The sequence below is a fragment of the Colletes latitarsis genome, chromosome 7 (assembly GCF_051014445.1).
Source record: "Colletes latitarsis isolate SP2378_abdomen chromosome 7, iyColLati1, whole genome shotgun sequence".
Classification (NCBI taxonomy): Eukaryota; Metazoa; Arthropoda; class Insecta; order Hymenoptera; family Colletidae; genus Colletes; species Colletes latitarsis.
Window position 1 is genome coordinate 21,550,391 of NC_135140.1, and position 14,921 is coordinate 21,565,311.

A 14,921-nucleotide genomic window follows, 5' to 3' on the forward strand; every position below is an offset into this window, starting at 1 on the left:
TTTTATTTTATTTGTGTTGTAACTAGTTCGAGTACGTAGCCGGTGATTTTCGTTGTGAGAAAATTTATTTGTTAAAAAGATCTTATAAATAATCTTTTTTTTTCAAAATGTTAACATCTTTATTCATAATTCACAAACTCAGTGCACATAAACATTAGATGTGAAATATAAAGTGTATGGAAAGAAGATTACCATGGCAAAGAGCAAATGTTATAAGAGATCTCGACGGAAGCAGGATCAGTATCAATCGCAGGAGACACTTTTGCAAAAATTAGATTCGCCCGAAATGAATCATATTGTAGGATATATAAACACTCTCTCAAGAAAAAATAAGAGAAAATCGATCGAACGACTTTTAGAGCAACGATCCCCAGAGTCAGTACTTTGTGAATCGCAACAGTTAGAATTGTCATGCTACGATGATGCGAGCCCAGAGATTGTACAAAGACTTCGTCGAAGAAAATTAGATTTGAATTGTTCGGACCAAAACGACGAAGAAGATGACACTAAGATTTATACAGAAATAGAATTAGCCAAGGTAAAGGAGATAGCCGAACAACCAGAACAGAAGATTAATTCACCTGCAGGTAACTGTTTCCCATTGGACAAGACCCTGTCTATGAATAATGAAATCAAATTGGATATGAACAATTGTGAGTCCACAGAGGATAGTAAATCTTTCACGAAGACGGGGCTTAGAGTTTGCACCTGTGATATTAATCTATATTCTGTAGAGTCAGCATACAACTTGCCTTGTAGATACCTATCAGGACCGATACAGTTCTCCAACTTTAATTCCGATGTAGAGTCCCAAAATCATGGATTCAACGAATTCTTGGGTGAGTTGCAACCAGCTGTTTCTGTTTGTAAGTGTGCTAGTCGAATCAAAGATAAGGGTGGGTGTACAAAATTTGAAATAATCAACGAGAACACTTTGCAAGACACAAGTGACAATTCTTTTTCATCTAACTGGAGCGACTACAAGAAGATTTTCTCGTATTTGCGGCAATTAAATGGTTTTAAGAAACGAGCTACCGGACAAGAACATGGCACAAATTTGCAAAAGTGTGTCAACAAGCGTCCTTTCGCGGAAACCGATAAAATGGACGATTCGCAAGAATGCAAAGAGATAAGGGATAATGGAACAAAAATAAGGGCTCGTTCTACTACACCTTGTAGTAGTTTACTGCCCCCTGCTAAAAGGTGCAGAATGACATTGAAATTTGACGACGAGGAGGAAACTGATCGATCTGACAAACCAGCTGTTTCTACCCCGGTTACCGATCTTTTGTTACCAGAAAAGGAAAACGTTAAAAATTTCTTTACTTCCAGTATAACGACCTCGAAAACGCGTTGGAGTACTTGTACACCCGAATCACCAACTATTTCTACACTAGACTTACCAGCTGTATCGGATTGCGGTGGTTGCAGTAGGAATTTGGAAGAAGTAATCTATTAAAAATATTCTTGACTAGTCTTCTGTTTTAAAAAGAAATTAATAAAATCATTTTTACTAACAGCCTGAACGAAGAATTGAATTCTGTAAGGAACGTACATGCCCCGATTTACAGCAAAATTATGAATTGCCTCGATCTCGATGGTTTAAAGAGCCAATACTTAAAATGATTTGGTTCTGTGTCTGGCTAATGAAGAGAGTAGTAAAGCTGTTTAAAAATGTGAGTAGACATCGTTTTGCTTCTAAAAGAATCTACACTACTAACTGACTAATTTTTTTAGAATTACAGAAAGTTCAAACAGGCTGTTTTAATATCTTCTTCAAAGAAACATGTGCAGAAATTCGAGGAACTTGATCAAGGCGTGACAATGTTACGTTCGGAAAACAGACAGATGATTAATATCTTCTTGGAAAAAATCAACCACCTGACTGAGGAGATTTCTCAGGTAGGCAAATACTACAGTCAGTATAAGCGATTAAATTCTTCAGGTAAAGTTTCTATAAATTGTAAAGATGTACAAAATATATACTGTACTGGAAACTCTTCGGCGTTGCATATTAAAGGTTCTTAAGGTGATTTTTATTGTAGGTGCGCGCCAGTAATGTCACTGCCCTGGCTGCTGTAACTGCAGAGATCGCTGGTCTACAGGAAATAACCAGGAAGATGGCTGAAAACAATGAAACATTGATGCGGGAATTAATGAAGTTACAAACAGGGTTGAAGAATACGCAAACAGGGTCTCCAAAACTTTCACCTCTTCCACTAATGCCATCGATTCGGAGGTCATCCTTGCCACCACCTCCCCCACCTCCTCCGCCTCCGCCTCCTCCGCCTCCTCCACCGTTGCTTCGATCTCCGGCACAGTCAATCACACCTACCACTTCAAAGAACAGTAGAAGCATCAGGACGCCCACGAGAAAATGCTCGACGCCGCTATTTAATAGGCCAGCTATAACTGTCGAGGATTTGTTGAAGGTGACCCTAAAAAAAGCACCGGAGAACGTTAAGGTAAATTACGAGAATTGTCGCACTCTCGCCTCTGCTAATTGGAATACGAGAAAGTGGTCCAGAGAAGAGTTTTTAAGTTTGATCTAAAAATTTGAGATGAGTTTGACGATTCTATAAAATAAAAAATTTATATTAATTTCTGTAACATTTAAACAAGTTAGCTGATATCTGTATATGTATTTAATACGGTATGATTATCGAGTTGAGGCGCGAAAATGTTAAGAAGAATGCTTTTAAATCCAAACGCTTGTTAAGAGTGACACAATTTTCAGTCGCGTTAATTGTTCTTCAGCCTTCGTTGCCATTCAGGCGGACACTTAGGGGGGTTATTTAAAAGTCTCAAGGTGATTTACGTACTTGGTTGGAAAATAACACGCGATAAAACGAATTCTTCTAAGATCGAATACAACGGGACGCTTTTAAGTTAAGAATATTGTCGCAACAATGTGTGTATTATTGGAAAGAAGCAAAATCTATCACGGTTGAAACGTTTAAAGTAATGTAAAAACATGCTTAGGTATTTTATGAATAACATATTGATTCTTGTTCCAGTTCTAGATTTAAATTCCTTCCTTTACAATGAATATAAATAAAACATTCTTTATACATAATGCTTAAACAAAGCATAACATCTGCGTAGGGTTAACATAGGTAATTAAAGGAGGAAATTTCATTTTCAGGAAAACAGAAGGAATACCGTACCAGGACCAAAGGGACCGGTGGTTTCCTTGGATATGCTACGTAGCGTAAAATTAAAGTCTGCCAGGCGCAGAACGACCGACCAAATGATGAGATCTCCGAGGAGTGCTCGCATGATCAAATCGCGAACTGCACCGAGTCTCAGCCTGTCTCCGATCATGACGGGACCGGATAACACGTTGGACCGAATCCTGAAACAGGTGGATCTCGGTAGGCGTAGGCCAAGACGTCTGTTATCGGGCGTGTCGAATTTTCGCGACACCATTATCGCGAAAGATAAATACCCACAGAATGTTGACACAAAAGATAGCAATTCGCAATCTATAATTGCGTAATCACGCTGTAAAATAATTTTAAGCAATTGACGGAACGACGATAAATGGTGCAATTTTAGCGAATAAGGATAGTATTTTTATAATTGATTGACATTACACGACATGTACAGACTGGATCACCTAATATAAACAACTTAAAATACACCGTTCAAAGTAATTAGAGGATTCTGGACATTTCGATAGAATGAACCGGGTTATTAAGAATGGATGATATACTGTGTATTTATTGTAGTAATATTTCTACTGAATTAACTTTTATAGCATGTGTATTACTGAACAATAAAAGCACGCGAGTAAATGAGCCTCTGATTATTCCGAGCAGTATATTTTTGCAAAGAATCACTACTTTCTGCATGATACAGTGACATTCGAAATTCTTGGTGTATCTTGAAAGAAATTTAACAGTACGCATGATGTGGCAATTCTAACGAACGTATTCCATGGAATTATAATTCGTGTGTAACAACAATAAAAAATGTATTTTGCAGACTGAATTCGATAGACTTATATTGTCTAGGCTGTAATAAGGCATGTATTGACTTGTTGTTGGCATTGTTTTTATTTCATTTACATTAAATTATGATTCTATTGGAAACACGCGTTAGAATTATTACTTGATACACACTGTTAAACTTATTCTGATGTATATCACAACACACAGTAAGAAGATATCATTTTGTTTGATGCAGTTCGTAGTATCGATGGATTTTTAAAATATAATGTTGGGTGACTCACTCTGTACACAACATTGCGATACAAAGAAAACGCCCTGTACGTTTAATTTTAATTTCTTGATTAATGTACCAGTATTTAATAAAATATTTAACAATAATAAAGATTCGAAGAAACGAATAGAGAGTTGTAATTACTTTATTTGTAGCTTTCACGTGTGTGGTTTTACAGAAAAAGGTCGTATCCGGTGTAATCGCATTGATTGTAATAGAACAGAGCGTGAAAACGCATGCGAATCCAAAAAAAGACAGATTTAGCCTCCTCCAAATGACGATAAATTTCGATATCCGTGTCTAATTATTCGCTCGTGAATTGGGTTAGCGACAAGATGGAATGATTCGAAGATAATTACAGATACAACTAATATTATAATACAGAGAGACAAGAGAGGCAAGTAGAACATCTAGTAAAAGATGGAATAATAGATGTGTCTTTATAAAAATCGGCTAAGCACGCACAACGATACTGGATAAAGGATAAAAGCGGTCTCAATCGATACACCGATCGTCTATTCTTCTTTAATAACTCCTACGGGCAACTCAGATGTCGATGACTACCTACGATTTTACTTTAGCCGGAAAACACTCTACGTTTTCTTCTTTTTCATTGTTTATGAGTCACGCTATATCATATACGACAATAATGGTATCGCGTTGAGCTACTTCATCTTGTTTTTAATCCATCGTGTAAGCAAGTAATTGGATGAGGTATCTCACAGTTTATCGTCGTTTGGAATTCACTACGCCATTTGTTGCCACTGACAAGTTTTATTGTACCTAAATTTTCCAAGACTTGTCGCTCGTACACGTGGCGTTTAATGCACGTTACACGTATCCGTAAACTCATATTAACTCTTAGCCGATGGTTCCCGGTTTTCCCTATGCTTTCCCACTGTTCTTTCATCCTTCTACACACAATTTCATTACCTTCGTATCTATCTTCCACGCGATTTTAATTGCCTCGAACTCTCTTCGACGATACAAACTGTACTTCCAACTGTTCTCTCCAATATCGCTTAAACGATTCTTGTCGATCGGTTTTCCACGATACCCTAATTTACGCTCTTATAATTATTCGCATATACTTACTTACGGTGCCGTTGATATTACTTTGAGTTATTCTTTGTAACGTACTTTATAACATGATTATCAATTTTTATCGTTATTAATACCTAAATACAGGGGCACAATGCACACCGATTTCTAGGCAGAGCTCGATTCTGCGCGTTCCCTTCGCCTTTTTACGTTAATACACCTCGCTTTTTTGCTGCACGCTTACACGGATCACGATTATCCTCATCGCCATTGCAAGTACACCGTGCTAGTCCAACTAGATTCGCAGTTTTATCGGTATACAGCGACGGTCAGAAACGCGATACCGTTTAAATGTGAAATGTAATTTTACAACTCTTTTTCTGCGCCAAACTCTTAGCAAGAACAGTAGTTTTCGCGCTTAGAAACATTCTACAAATCTTGGCCATTGCAGACACATTAATTTCATGGAACTACATCTATGGTTCGTGACGAAGTCGATGCCAGAAATTTCTGACCGCCACTATTTACTCCAACGAATAAATAAAATGGTCGATGCCGTATCGCTAAGCTTACCTCGTTAACATGCGCAAACGAATTTCGCGTGAGACTAACGAACGAATCGTCTAAAGTCGCTGGAATGTTTAGAAACGGAAGTCGACGGAACAGTTCATCGATAAAAAGGTGAACGGACGCCACGGGCAGATATCAACCAAGATACAGTGGAATCGAGGAGAGTGATAGCGAAAGTGAGCGCGGGTGAATAAAGTCGGGATACAATCGTTTATTCTGTAATTCGTTATACCACAGCGATCGTTTATAGTTTTACACAATGAGGGGCGTATGAAAAAGTACAACCACAATTACAGACTAGCTAGACAGCTACTTGTTTCCTTTTCATATTCCGTGAAACGTAATTTTTTTTTTTTCGTTAAAAAAAAGCTCATCTACCACAATATTTTTTCCTTTCCATGCTTCTCGTCGATCCAAAAAAAAAAAAAAATAAAACAACAAAACACCCACTCTCGTCACAGAGGAGTGTAGAGAGGTGAGTGTACAGAACGTTCGACGTGTCGAAGACGGTATTATTTTCTCGCTTGTTTCGAATATTCATTTTAACGCAAAATTTCATTCGCGAAAGCCATACTCTCTCTCTCTCTCTTTCTTTCTCGGGCCATACTGATGTTATTGCATTAAGTACGACGCTTTCGCGTAAGCGCATTTTCTTAATAAATTCTTTTAACGACACTACACGAAAACTCATGCTCGAACTATGTATGAAATTACTTGAACTGGACTTCGTTCGGAAGTACATCCGTAATATCTTATACAGAAAGCAGATACGAAGACGCGTGGTTGGCAGTCCTGGCTGTTAGCCGAGGCGGACAACCACGTCCCTTCGACCTGAGGAGACGCGTTTATCCTTGGACAAACAGATGATTTACACTCGATTTACACGCATACAATTAACATCGTTATTTATTATAGTATGCGAGAGCGATCATGCGCGCAGTAAAAAAGCGGGGAAGAGGACGAGGAGGAGATTGATTTAGGAGGGTAAACAAACGAACACAATAATGCACTTCGATCGACGTCGAGCATCAACATGTTTCGCTATTTGGTGAAACATATGGGACATCATTAATTCATTCTCACTCACTGAAACCGATAAAAGTGAGAGGATCGGTCCCGACGAACTGGCGCATACTTTTTTGTTTTTTTTTGTCTTTTTTATGTTTTTTTTTCTGTTTATAATGGGTCACATATACGCCGTCAGTCGGCGTCCATTCGCCACACGTTCTCGACATCGTAATTTTTCGATTGGGCATGCACAAGTGTAAAGACAGCATTTTCCTCTCGATACGCGAAGAAGGCAAAGAATAGTGCCTCTCTAAATGCTTTTTTTTGCAGTCTCTCTATTACCGCAGGGTGCGTGTCCTTTGCTTGTTACTTTCTGCGTGCTCCGTAACTCAATGCGTGTTATCGAATGATTCTTTTTTTGTTTGGAGTAACCGTACGTGCGTGCTTAGGGTCACGCAATCGCTAAAGATCTCCCCTTCCCACCCCGAACTGCCACCTGCTGAATTGTTTTCTTTTGCTTACAAGTTATTAAGAGTTTTTTTGTTTTCTTGTGTCTCAGTTTTATATGCGCAATGTAACACTCACTACAGTTAGAGTTACGATACGTCCTGATCTTCCACATCTTGCAACTGCTCCTTCTGTTCGCCCTCCCCTGTACAACAAAAAACATCATATTAACGAACACATTTTTATCGGCGTACGAACGATCGAAACCATACGAAATGGCAGGAAAGTGTTCAGTATAAATAATAATCATACAGATTTCATCTTCACTGCATATGGCGAATCATGGGCTTAGAAAAAGTAAACAGAGATATACGTTGCTTGATATTTCAAGGTATTGATAGTTTAAGGCGCAAGGAAGGATTGAGTTGCTCACCAGGTGACTGTATGGTGCAAGGACGTATTGAAAAGGATGTGCCTGTGTTCAAGCATTGGTGGAAACGGCCGCAGCCTCATTTTCACGATCAGCGTCGAACTCTAAATTACAAAGTAATGATTCTTCGTCCGGAAACACGTGACGTCGAAAGTACCATTTAAAATGAAACAGTAATAGTAATTGCACCGTGTCGACGCGGACTGTCGTTCGACGCAAACATAAAGCTTTTCAAACGATAATTTGCTGCAAGATCGTCGTACTCTACAGAACTGTGCGTCTGTGTAAAAAAATCTGATACAACGGGAAGATTTTATCGCGCTGCTGCGATACATATTATTGATCGTGACGATGGCGCTTCTACGACCTAGCGAAGAGGCGTTTCAAAAGCTTCTAAAACTTTTTTCGCGAACACGAAGCCTCCGTGACAGCATACTAACCATCTCCTTGCATATCCGACGTCCAGAGAGTAAGGTTGTCCCTGAGGAGCTGCATGATGAGGGTGGAATCCTTGTAACTCTCCTCGGATAAGGTGTCTAATTCCGCGATCGCGTCGTCAAAGGCTGCCTTCGCCAGGCGGCACGCTCTGTCGGGGCTATTGAGAATCTCATAATAGAACACAGAGAAGTTGAGCGCCAATCCTAAGCGGATGGGATGAGTCGGTGGCAGGTCTGTCATAGCAGTGTCGCTGGCTGCTTTGTAAGCAACGAGGGAATTCTCTGCCGCTTCCTTCCTGTCGTTACCAATGGCGAATTCGGCCAGGTAACGGTGATAATCACCCTTCCTACAATAATGCAACAATAACAAGGATTTAAAAACAATATCTGCGTAGTAAAGTAGCGTTAAATTACACTGCTCGTAATAATCGGAATGTCTTGCACGGAGACAGGCAAAATTCTTATCTAGATAACAGTTTTTGTTACAAACAAAGTTAGTTTTGTTCGTTATCTGTTAGAATAAAATTTTCCCCATCTCCGGTATCGTGTATGCAAATGGAGTAATCGTGTCGGTTCAGTAAAATATCTATAGATTATTCTTTGTTCCTGACACTCGATTCAACCTCTCGCCTCGAAGGTCTTCTACTTGTACAGTGTCCCAGAAAATATGGGTACCGCTTCAGAAGTGAACTCAATATACAAGCATGACAAAAAGTTCATATAAACACTTTTATGCTCCATTATGCCCTTTGATAAACTAGTCCAGTACAATTACGAATTTCAAAACAATTAAAAGATCTCGTCACTTTGTAAGCTATACAACATTTTTAACGAATCTCATACTACATAAACTACGTATTCGGTAAAGATATTACTGTACCAAATAATTACTGCTCTAATTACTTTCAGCATTAGTTTCGCTCATTTACAAATAATACTTAATGTATCATGTGTGACCTTGATGACTACTCTTTCATCGCTATTTCACAGTATACTAGAAATCATTTCAAGGTTCTGTACTGTTGCAGGAGAGCCACTTCCAACATCTCTAAAAATAGGCAAATACTCTCTATCCGACACAAAAGTGGATGAAACTCGGAAACAGATTCGAGCGAAACATGTACTATTGTGAACATTTTTTTGCCCAGAGTTCGCATTTATACCAATGAACATGTATTGCTTTGCCGAATTAATATAGATATTTCTTAGAATATTAAATCTAACGAGCTGCTGACACGCATAAAATGCTTACTTTATGTGTAATTCATTAAATTACTCGCTCGAATCACAGTATTACTGGAAGTTTTCTCACCGTAAAATTAAAGTTAAGAATTGAATAAAACGTATGACACCGGTATATAATGACCTGTACAATAAGAATTAATTCTCGGAATTGATTGCTATTTATAAATCACATCCGCAACGCAGTAATTATTCTTGCGGAAGTATCGAACCAGACGGCGGGAAGTTTTAAAAAACAATACCTCAAAAACCAGTGACCGAGACGGAACGTTCTTCCGCGTTGCTGGATACCTTTTAATCTAAGCTATCGCGCTACCGATGCAGAAATTTGCTTACTGCTTGGAAAAAGAAGTCAAACAGTCTTAATAATTTGGATTTTAATATACAACTTGTAGAGAATGTGAAAGCTTTCGGAGTAATGAATCCTAACAACATAATACCACAAACTGTCATTGTATAAACGTTCATTGGTCGAAAATAAGAACTATCTCTTATATCACAGCCATTTAATTTATACTCGTATAACTGGAGCCTGCAACTCGCAATGTTACCTAATTACTTTGAGCAGTGTATTGCACGTTATAAACGCGTGTGTAAATGTATCTTAAGATTAAAACGAGTCTTTGGACAAATTTGGGAGAACTATGTAGTTTCCAAGCTACAAGCAGATAATTCTTGAACACAGATCTGCAAAATTTCTTACATTTTATAATAGAAGACTCTAGATTCGCCGGTGGACGCGCACGGTATCAGATGTTTCTCCAAAACCCCGAGGATATCGGCGCAGATGTCTTTGAGTTCTTTTTCTACTTGAGATCGGTACTGACGGATCATCTCCAGTTTCCCTTCGGCGCCCTTGTTCTCCTCCTTTTGTTCGATGCTAGAGATTATTCTCCAGGAGGCTCTCCTCGCCCCGATTACGTTTTTGTATGCGACAGAAAGGAGATTCCTCTCCTCGACGGTCAACTCCAGGTCCAGCGAAGCGACCTTCTTCATCGCCTCGACCATTTCTGCAAATGATGCCGACGGACATTGCCGTCAATGACAGTGCCATTAAGTTGAAAATCATTCGAAATCAAAGACAATACAATACAGTAAATGTATAAACGAACGAATAGAAATAATTAAAACTAACTAAAGTAGCATTACATGGTAAAAATCGATTCAACATTATCATTCGTAGATCACTTTAATTATTCCTGGTTACAATTATCTGTACTTGACATTGATGTATTCAACGTCAGACTGACTTCATACATTCCATTAAAGTCGTATACGTCGAGTACATAAATGTATGCGAAATGCAAAAGAAATTAAAGTTTCTTTAAAAATTTTAACGCTTGCATTAAACTAACGAAGTTAATCGAATTCTGATTCATCAATTTTTACCATTTATGCATTTGAAGGATAAAATACTTATTAAATGTATGTGTACTTCTGATTTGGGTAAAAGTATCAAACTTGCCGAAGAATATTATGTGAAGTCATGGTAAAGTAATGAATTGGAAATGACCTATTGATTATTAATACGTAGCTACCCCTGTATGGATATATTATTAGTTTCATCTGGGATGGTGGAGAGCCTCTGTGCGAGAAAGACGAGCGCACGGCATATATTAACCCGCTGCCCCTTGAACTTTGCGAGGAAGTTGGTTACTATTATGTATTTATTATCTATAGGTGTGCAGCATTTGAGGATAATGATATCGATCAAGATACATGTGCTTCGGTCTGTGTCGCATTACGCGTATGAACTGCAAAAAATGCGATCAACAGTTTGTAAAAATATTTTTCACATTTAAAAATTGTTCCATTCAATTTGTATAAAACTTCTGAAATAAATCATACCATACACACCACAAATCAGTTCAAAATTTCGAGAGGAAAATTATTCTAGAATCATCGCAGAATCCATGAAAATGTTTGTGTTTTATTTGCGGACGGTGTCAAAATCCGGGGTCCCACGACAAGATCGATAACCGGGTGAAAAAGAGTTATTACGGAGGCATGAAGTAACGAGACAGATTAAATGGTCGTAGTATCGGCCTTTAGGTCCGGAAATCCCAGCCTTTTAGATTCATCTGCTCTTTAAAATCACTTTACATCCTTTCAAAGAATCTACCTTAACAATCAAGATTAATAAATTCGCTTAATCGCAAAAAGAAATTCAAATTTGAGATAAAAATAAATTGCTCCTCGATTAACGCGTTGTACAGGGAAGTTTTCGTGCCTTTCCATTCGCGTCGAACGCCCCTGGGGCGTTCTGGGTTATCCTCAACGTTTCTGCAAATAGATACATTCAATACTTAAATGGCGTACTAATTGTTTTACAGTATTCCTAATGACATTAACGTTATACATAAATTTACAAGTATTAGTGTTTATGTATGTCAAAATGTCGGTCACTGGTGACCGACTCGACCTGAATGGAAAGACTATTGGCCGATATCGGTGTCCTCCACGGCATTCGACGCCTTAGAACAAAAAAATACGTTATAAAATAATGAATTTACTCCATAGCTGAAGTAACGCGAGCTCGTTGAAGACCGGTAACATAATTCCTTGGGTATCCGGTGCATAAACACTTGGATCACGGGGGATTAATACTTATCCTCTTTTATATGATCGTTATGCTAAAGTAAACAGAAGCATCACGATGGTATTTACGAGATCAAACTCAAGTTCATGGTGGTTCCGGGCGAGAATTACGGCGAACGTGGTATACCCGTGACGGAGGTGTACAGAAACGTAGGATATAGCGAGCACAGATCAATACTTTCCTTCTGCTATAGCCCCTCTTCTGCCCCACCATCTTCCCTCTGTCTCTCACCCCTTACCATGCTCACCCTCCCGTTCGTGATCACTCTTTCTCTCTCGCAACCCTCAAATTTGCCCTCCGCCCTTCCTTGTCTCGTCATCCCGGGAGAGTCGCATCGCTTCCTCTCCCTTCCACCCTGTCATTCTTCACGCTCGGCGGTCGTTTTCACCAAGAGGATCGTGCATGCACGTTATTTCCACGCTTTAATACGCGTGCCTCTCGATTAACATGCCCACGCGGCGACGAAATTATGAAAAGCGGCTCCTTGGGATGAATGCTAGTCGTCGGTCTCTCTTTGCCCGCTTTATTCTGCTTCATTGGTTAGTCTTCCTCGATCCTCGGGAGCGTAAAACGCGATTTCTGGCCGCTCCTAGCATAATGTAGCATAAAACTGCTTTTTTTCCAGGTATCTTGAGGAGACATCGTTTGTCTATCTTTGCCAGCCGACAGGCAGGTTAATAAATCAAAACGAGAGCTCGTGAACTTGTCGAGAAGCGTTCAAAAAAATATTACGATCCGAGAACGGTGAATCTCGCTCGAACGTAGAGCGTATTCTACGGGCCAGACTACATTACGAGAGCGAGAGAGAAGGAGCGAAATCGAGAGAGAGAGAGAGAGAGAGAGAGAGAGAGAGAGAGAGAGAGAGAGAGAGAGAGAAGTACGAGGCATTAAACGTCGTTACAGGAAACTTACGCACGAGGTACATTTCGCTCTTGCAAATGTCAAGCGTTTACGTTTCATTCGCGAGCTAAATAAGAGTACGAAATACACGCTGCTGCGTAAAATATTTCTACCGAGAATCGCGAAGAGCGAGATGCGAGAAACGATGAGATTTAATGTTTCCCCTTCTACAGCGTCGAATCCCCACTACGAACTGCTTTCGCTAGGATCGAGTAAAAATTACTACAGCCGAAATTACATTGACACGTATTGCGTAATGAACGAAGAAAACGCCTGCGAAAGCACGAGACACCGGGCATAGGTGATCGGGGAAAATGCAAGACGATATAAACCGAAAGCGTTATTCGTCGACTGGATAGTTCGGTCGGTCGATCGGCCAAGTGATTTCTCTCTGCTTTCAAGGCCAAATGCCACGAGCAGAGCACGCGTTACTACGTGTCTAAGGAGTAACCCGGCAGCGATTGGTAAGTATCGTGCCGTGTCTATGCGTCACACGCGTCGGTGAAGGACCGACTTGTCCGATTATCTGCCGAGGTGCCCCCTAAAGTACCGAACAGCACGCCTAGCAACGGCGTTGCCCAGCTTTCGACGAAACAACGTAATGCACAAAAATGACCAAATCGTTTTCCATGGCTCCGCGACCAGTCTTTTCGTACGGGTCTCGAGAGCTCGCGAAACATGACAAGATCCGCCAAAGCGGTGACAGAAGCCCAGAACAAATAAACCACCCTTTCAATAAAGAAACACCGGTCACGAACCGGCGACCTGGCCACACCACTGTGCGGATTACACGTATTTGACGTTTCCTCGGCTTTTGACAGATCCAATGAGACCCGATCGCAGTTTTAAGGTTCTCGATTCTCAGAGGAGTTCGCGATTCTATCCAACGAAATCGTCAACTCGAGAGGATCGCGATCCACGAGGACGGTGCTACCTCCTTTCTCTTTGTGGCCGTGCTCCTCTGTCTGTTCGATTTCGTGGATTTCATTTTGGCGCAGGCCGGGTCCTTTCCCGGAAAATATCCACTCACCATCATAGCGCTCCGCTTGCTCCGCCAATTTCGCTTTGTAAACGTTGTCCTCCCGTTCCGACATCTTGGATGTTCGTGGATTTCACGGGTAGACGAAGGGTTTCAGGGAAATCGCACGAAATACTCGTTTCACTGAAATACGTACACCTCGTCGTACAGCCACTCGCAAGCTCACTGACCAAGATGGCGGCGCCCGCCAACAATCGAAAGCAGTTCCCAGCTCGCGCAGCCTCTGCAGACACTCCACTCGCCATGCGCTCCCGGTGTGTATTACTACGCGTGACGTCATTCGTCGTTACTGACGCCACGCGCATGTCGGTTAAATTTCCCGAATATCCGGTAACAGAGCTAAGCAAATCTTCATTTGAAATTGAAATAAGAGATAACGTTTCGATCTTTCGTTTCGCGATAAATGTTATTCGAAATCGAACGAAACGTTGGCTTATTTAAACACACCGATGGTTTCGAGCAAGGAACGCAAGTATCATTTTATTACTTTGAACGCCGATGAAAAATATTTGAAATTCATCTTAGTGTTGCAATTAATGATTGTAATTATTTTTTGTTACGATTAGTTTTTAACTTGTTACGGCCATAAAAAATGTATGATAGCAAAAACTTGTATAACGATTTAAGAAAGCAACGGTTGACATAAACATATTTCGACACATCGAACTTTAATTTGAGGACATCGTTATGTAAATAAAATATTTACGTTAAATTATTCATCGATTGCTTCGTTATATCAAACATACTTTCATTATTTTCAAAATTATCTCTTGAAACGAAATACGATAATTGTGCATCGGAAACAAATAACTGGAAAATAATATAACATGTTGTTTGAAATAATATTTCAACAATGTCGGGTTTGGACGTGTCTAGGAAAAGTGTGGCAACGAAAATAGCGTATCTATCGCCTTGTTGTGTCGTTGATTACGATAAATAACGAATGCTAGAATATATTTCGCTCGTACGTCATAAAATCGATGA

The 14,921-nt window shown here is 39.9% G+C and overlaps 2 protein-coding genes across 2 annotated transcripts; one reads left to right on the top strand and one right to left on the bottom strand.

Annotated features, from left to right (window-relative positions):
• The first annotated feature begins 193 nt into the window (after window positions 1-193).
• Window positions 194-3,610, top strand: LOC143343809 (uncharacterized). The gene is made up of 5 exons (XM_076769068.1): window positions 194-1,447; window positions 1,521-1,676; window positions 1,738-1,902; window positions 2,046-2,465; window positions 3,146-3,610. The coding sequence occupies exons 1-5, from the start codon at window positions 194-196 to the stop codon at window positions 3,497-3,499; spliced, it is 2,349 nt and encodes a 782-aa protein (XP_076625183.1). The 3' UTR covers window positions 3,500-3,610.
• Window positions 3,611-4,351: 741 nt separating this feature from the next.
• 14-3-3epsilon (tyrosine 3-monooxygenase/tryptophan 5-monooxygenase activation protein epsilon) lies at window positions 4,352-14,173 on the bottom strand. The gene is made up of 5 exons (XM_076769077.1): window positions 13,929-14,173; window positions 10,103-10,409; window positions 8,161-8,504; window positions 7,429-7,495; window positions 4,352-7,342 (listed from the first exon to the last, which is right to left on the bottom strand). The coding sequence occupies exons 1-4, from the start codon at window positions 13,990-13,992 to the stop codon at window positions 7,440-7,442; spliced, it is 771 nt and encodes a 256-aa protein (XP_076625192.1). The 5' UTR covers window positions 13,993-14,173; the 3' UTR covers window positions 4,352-7,342; window positions 7,429-7,439.
• Between the last annotated feature and the right edge of the window lie 748 nt (window positions 14,174-14,921).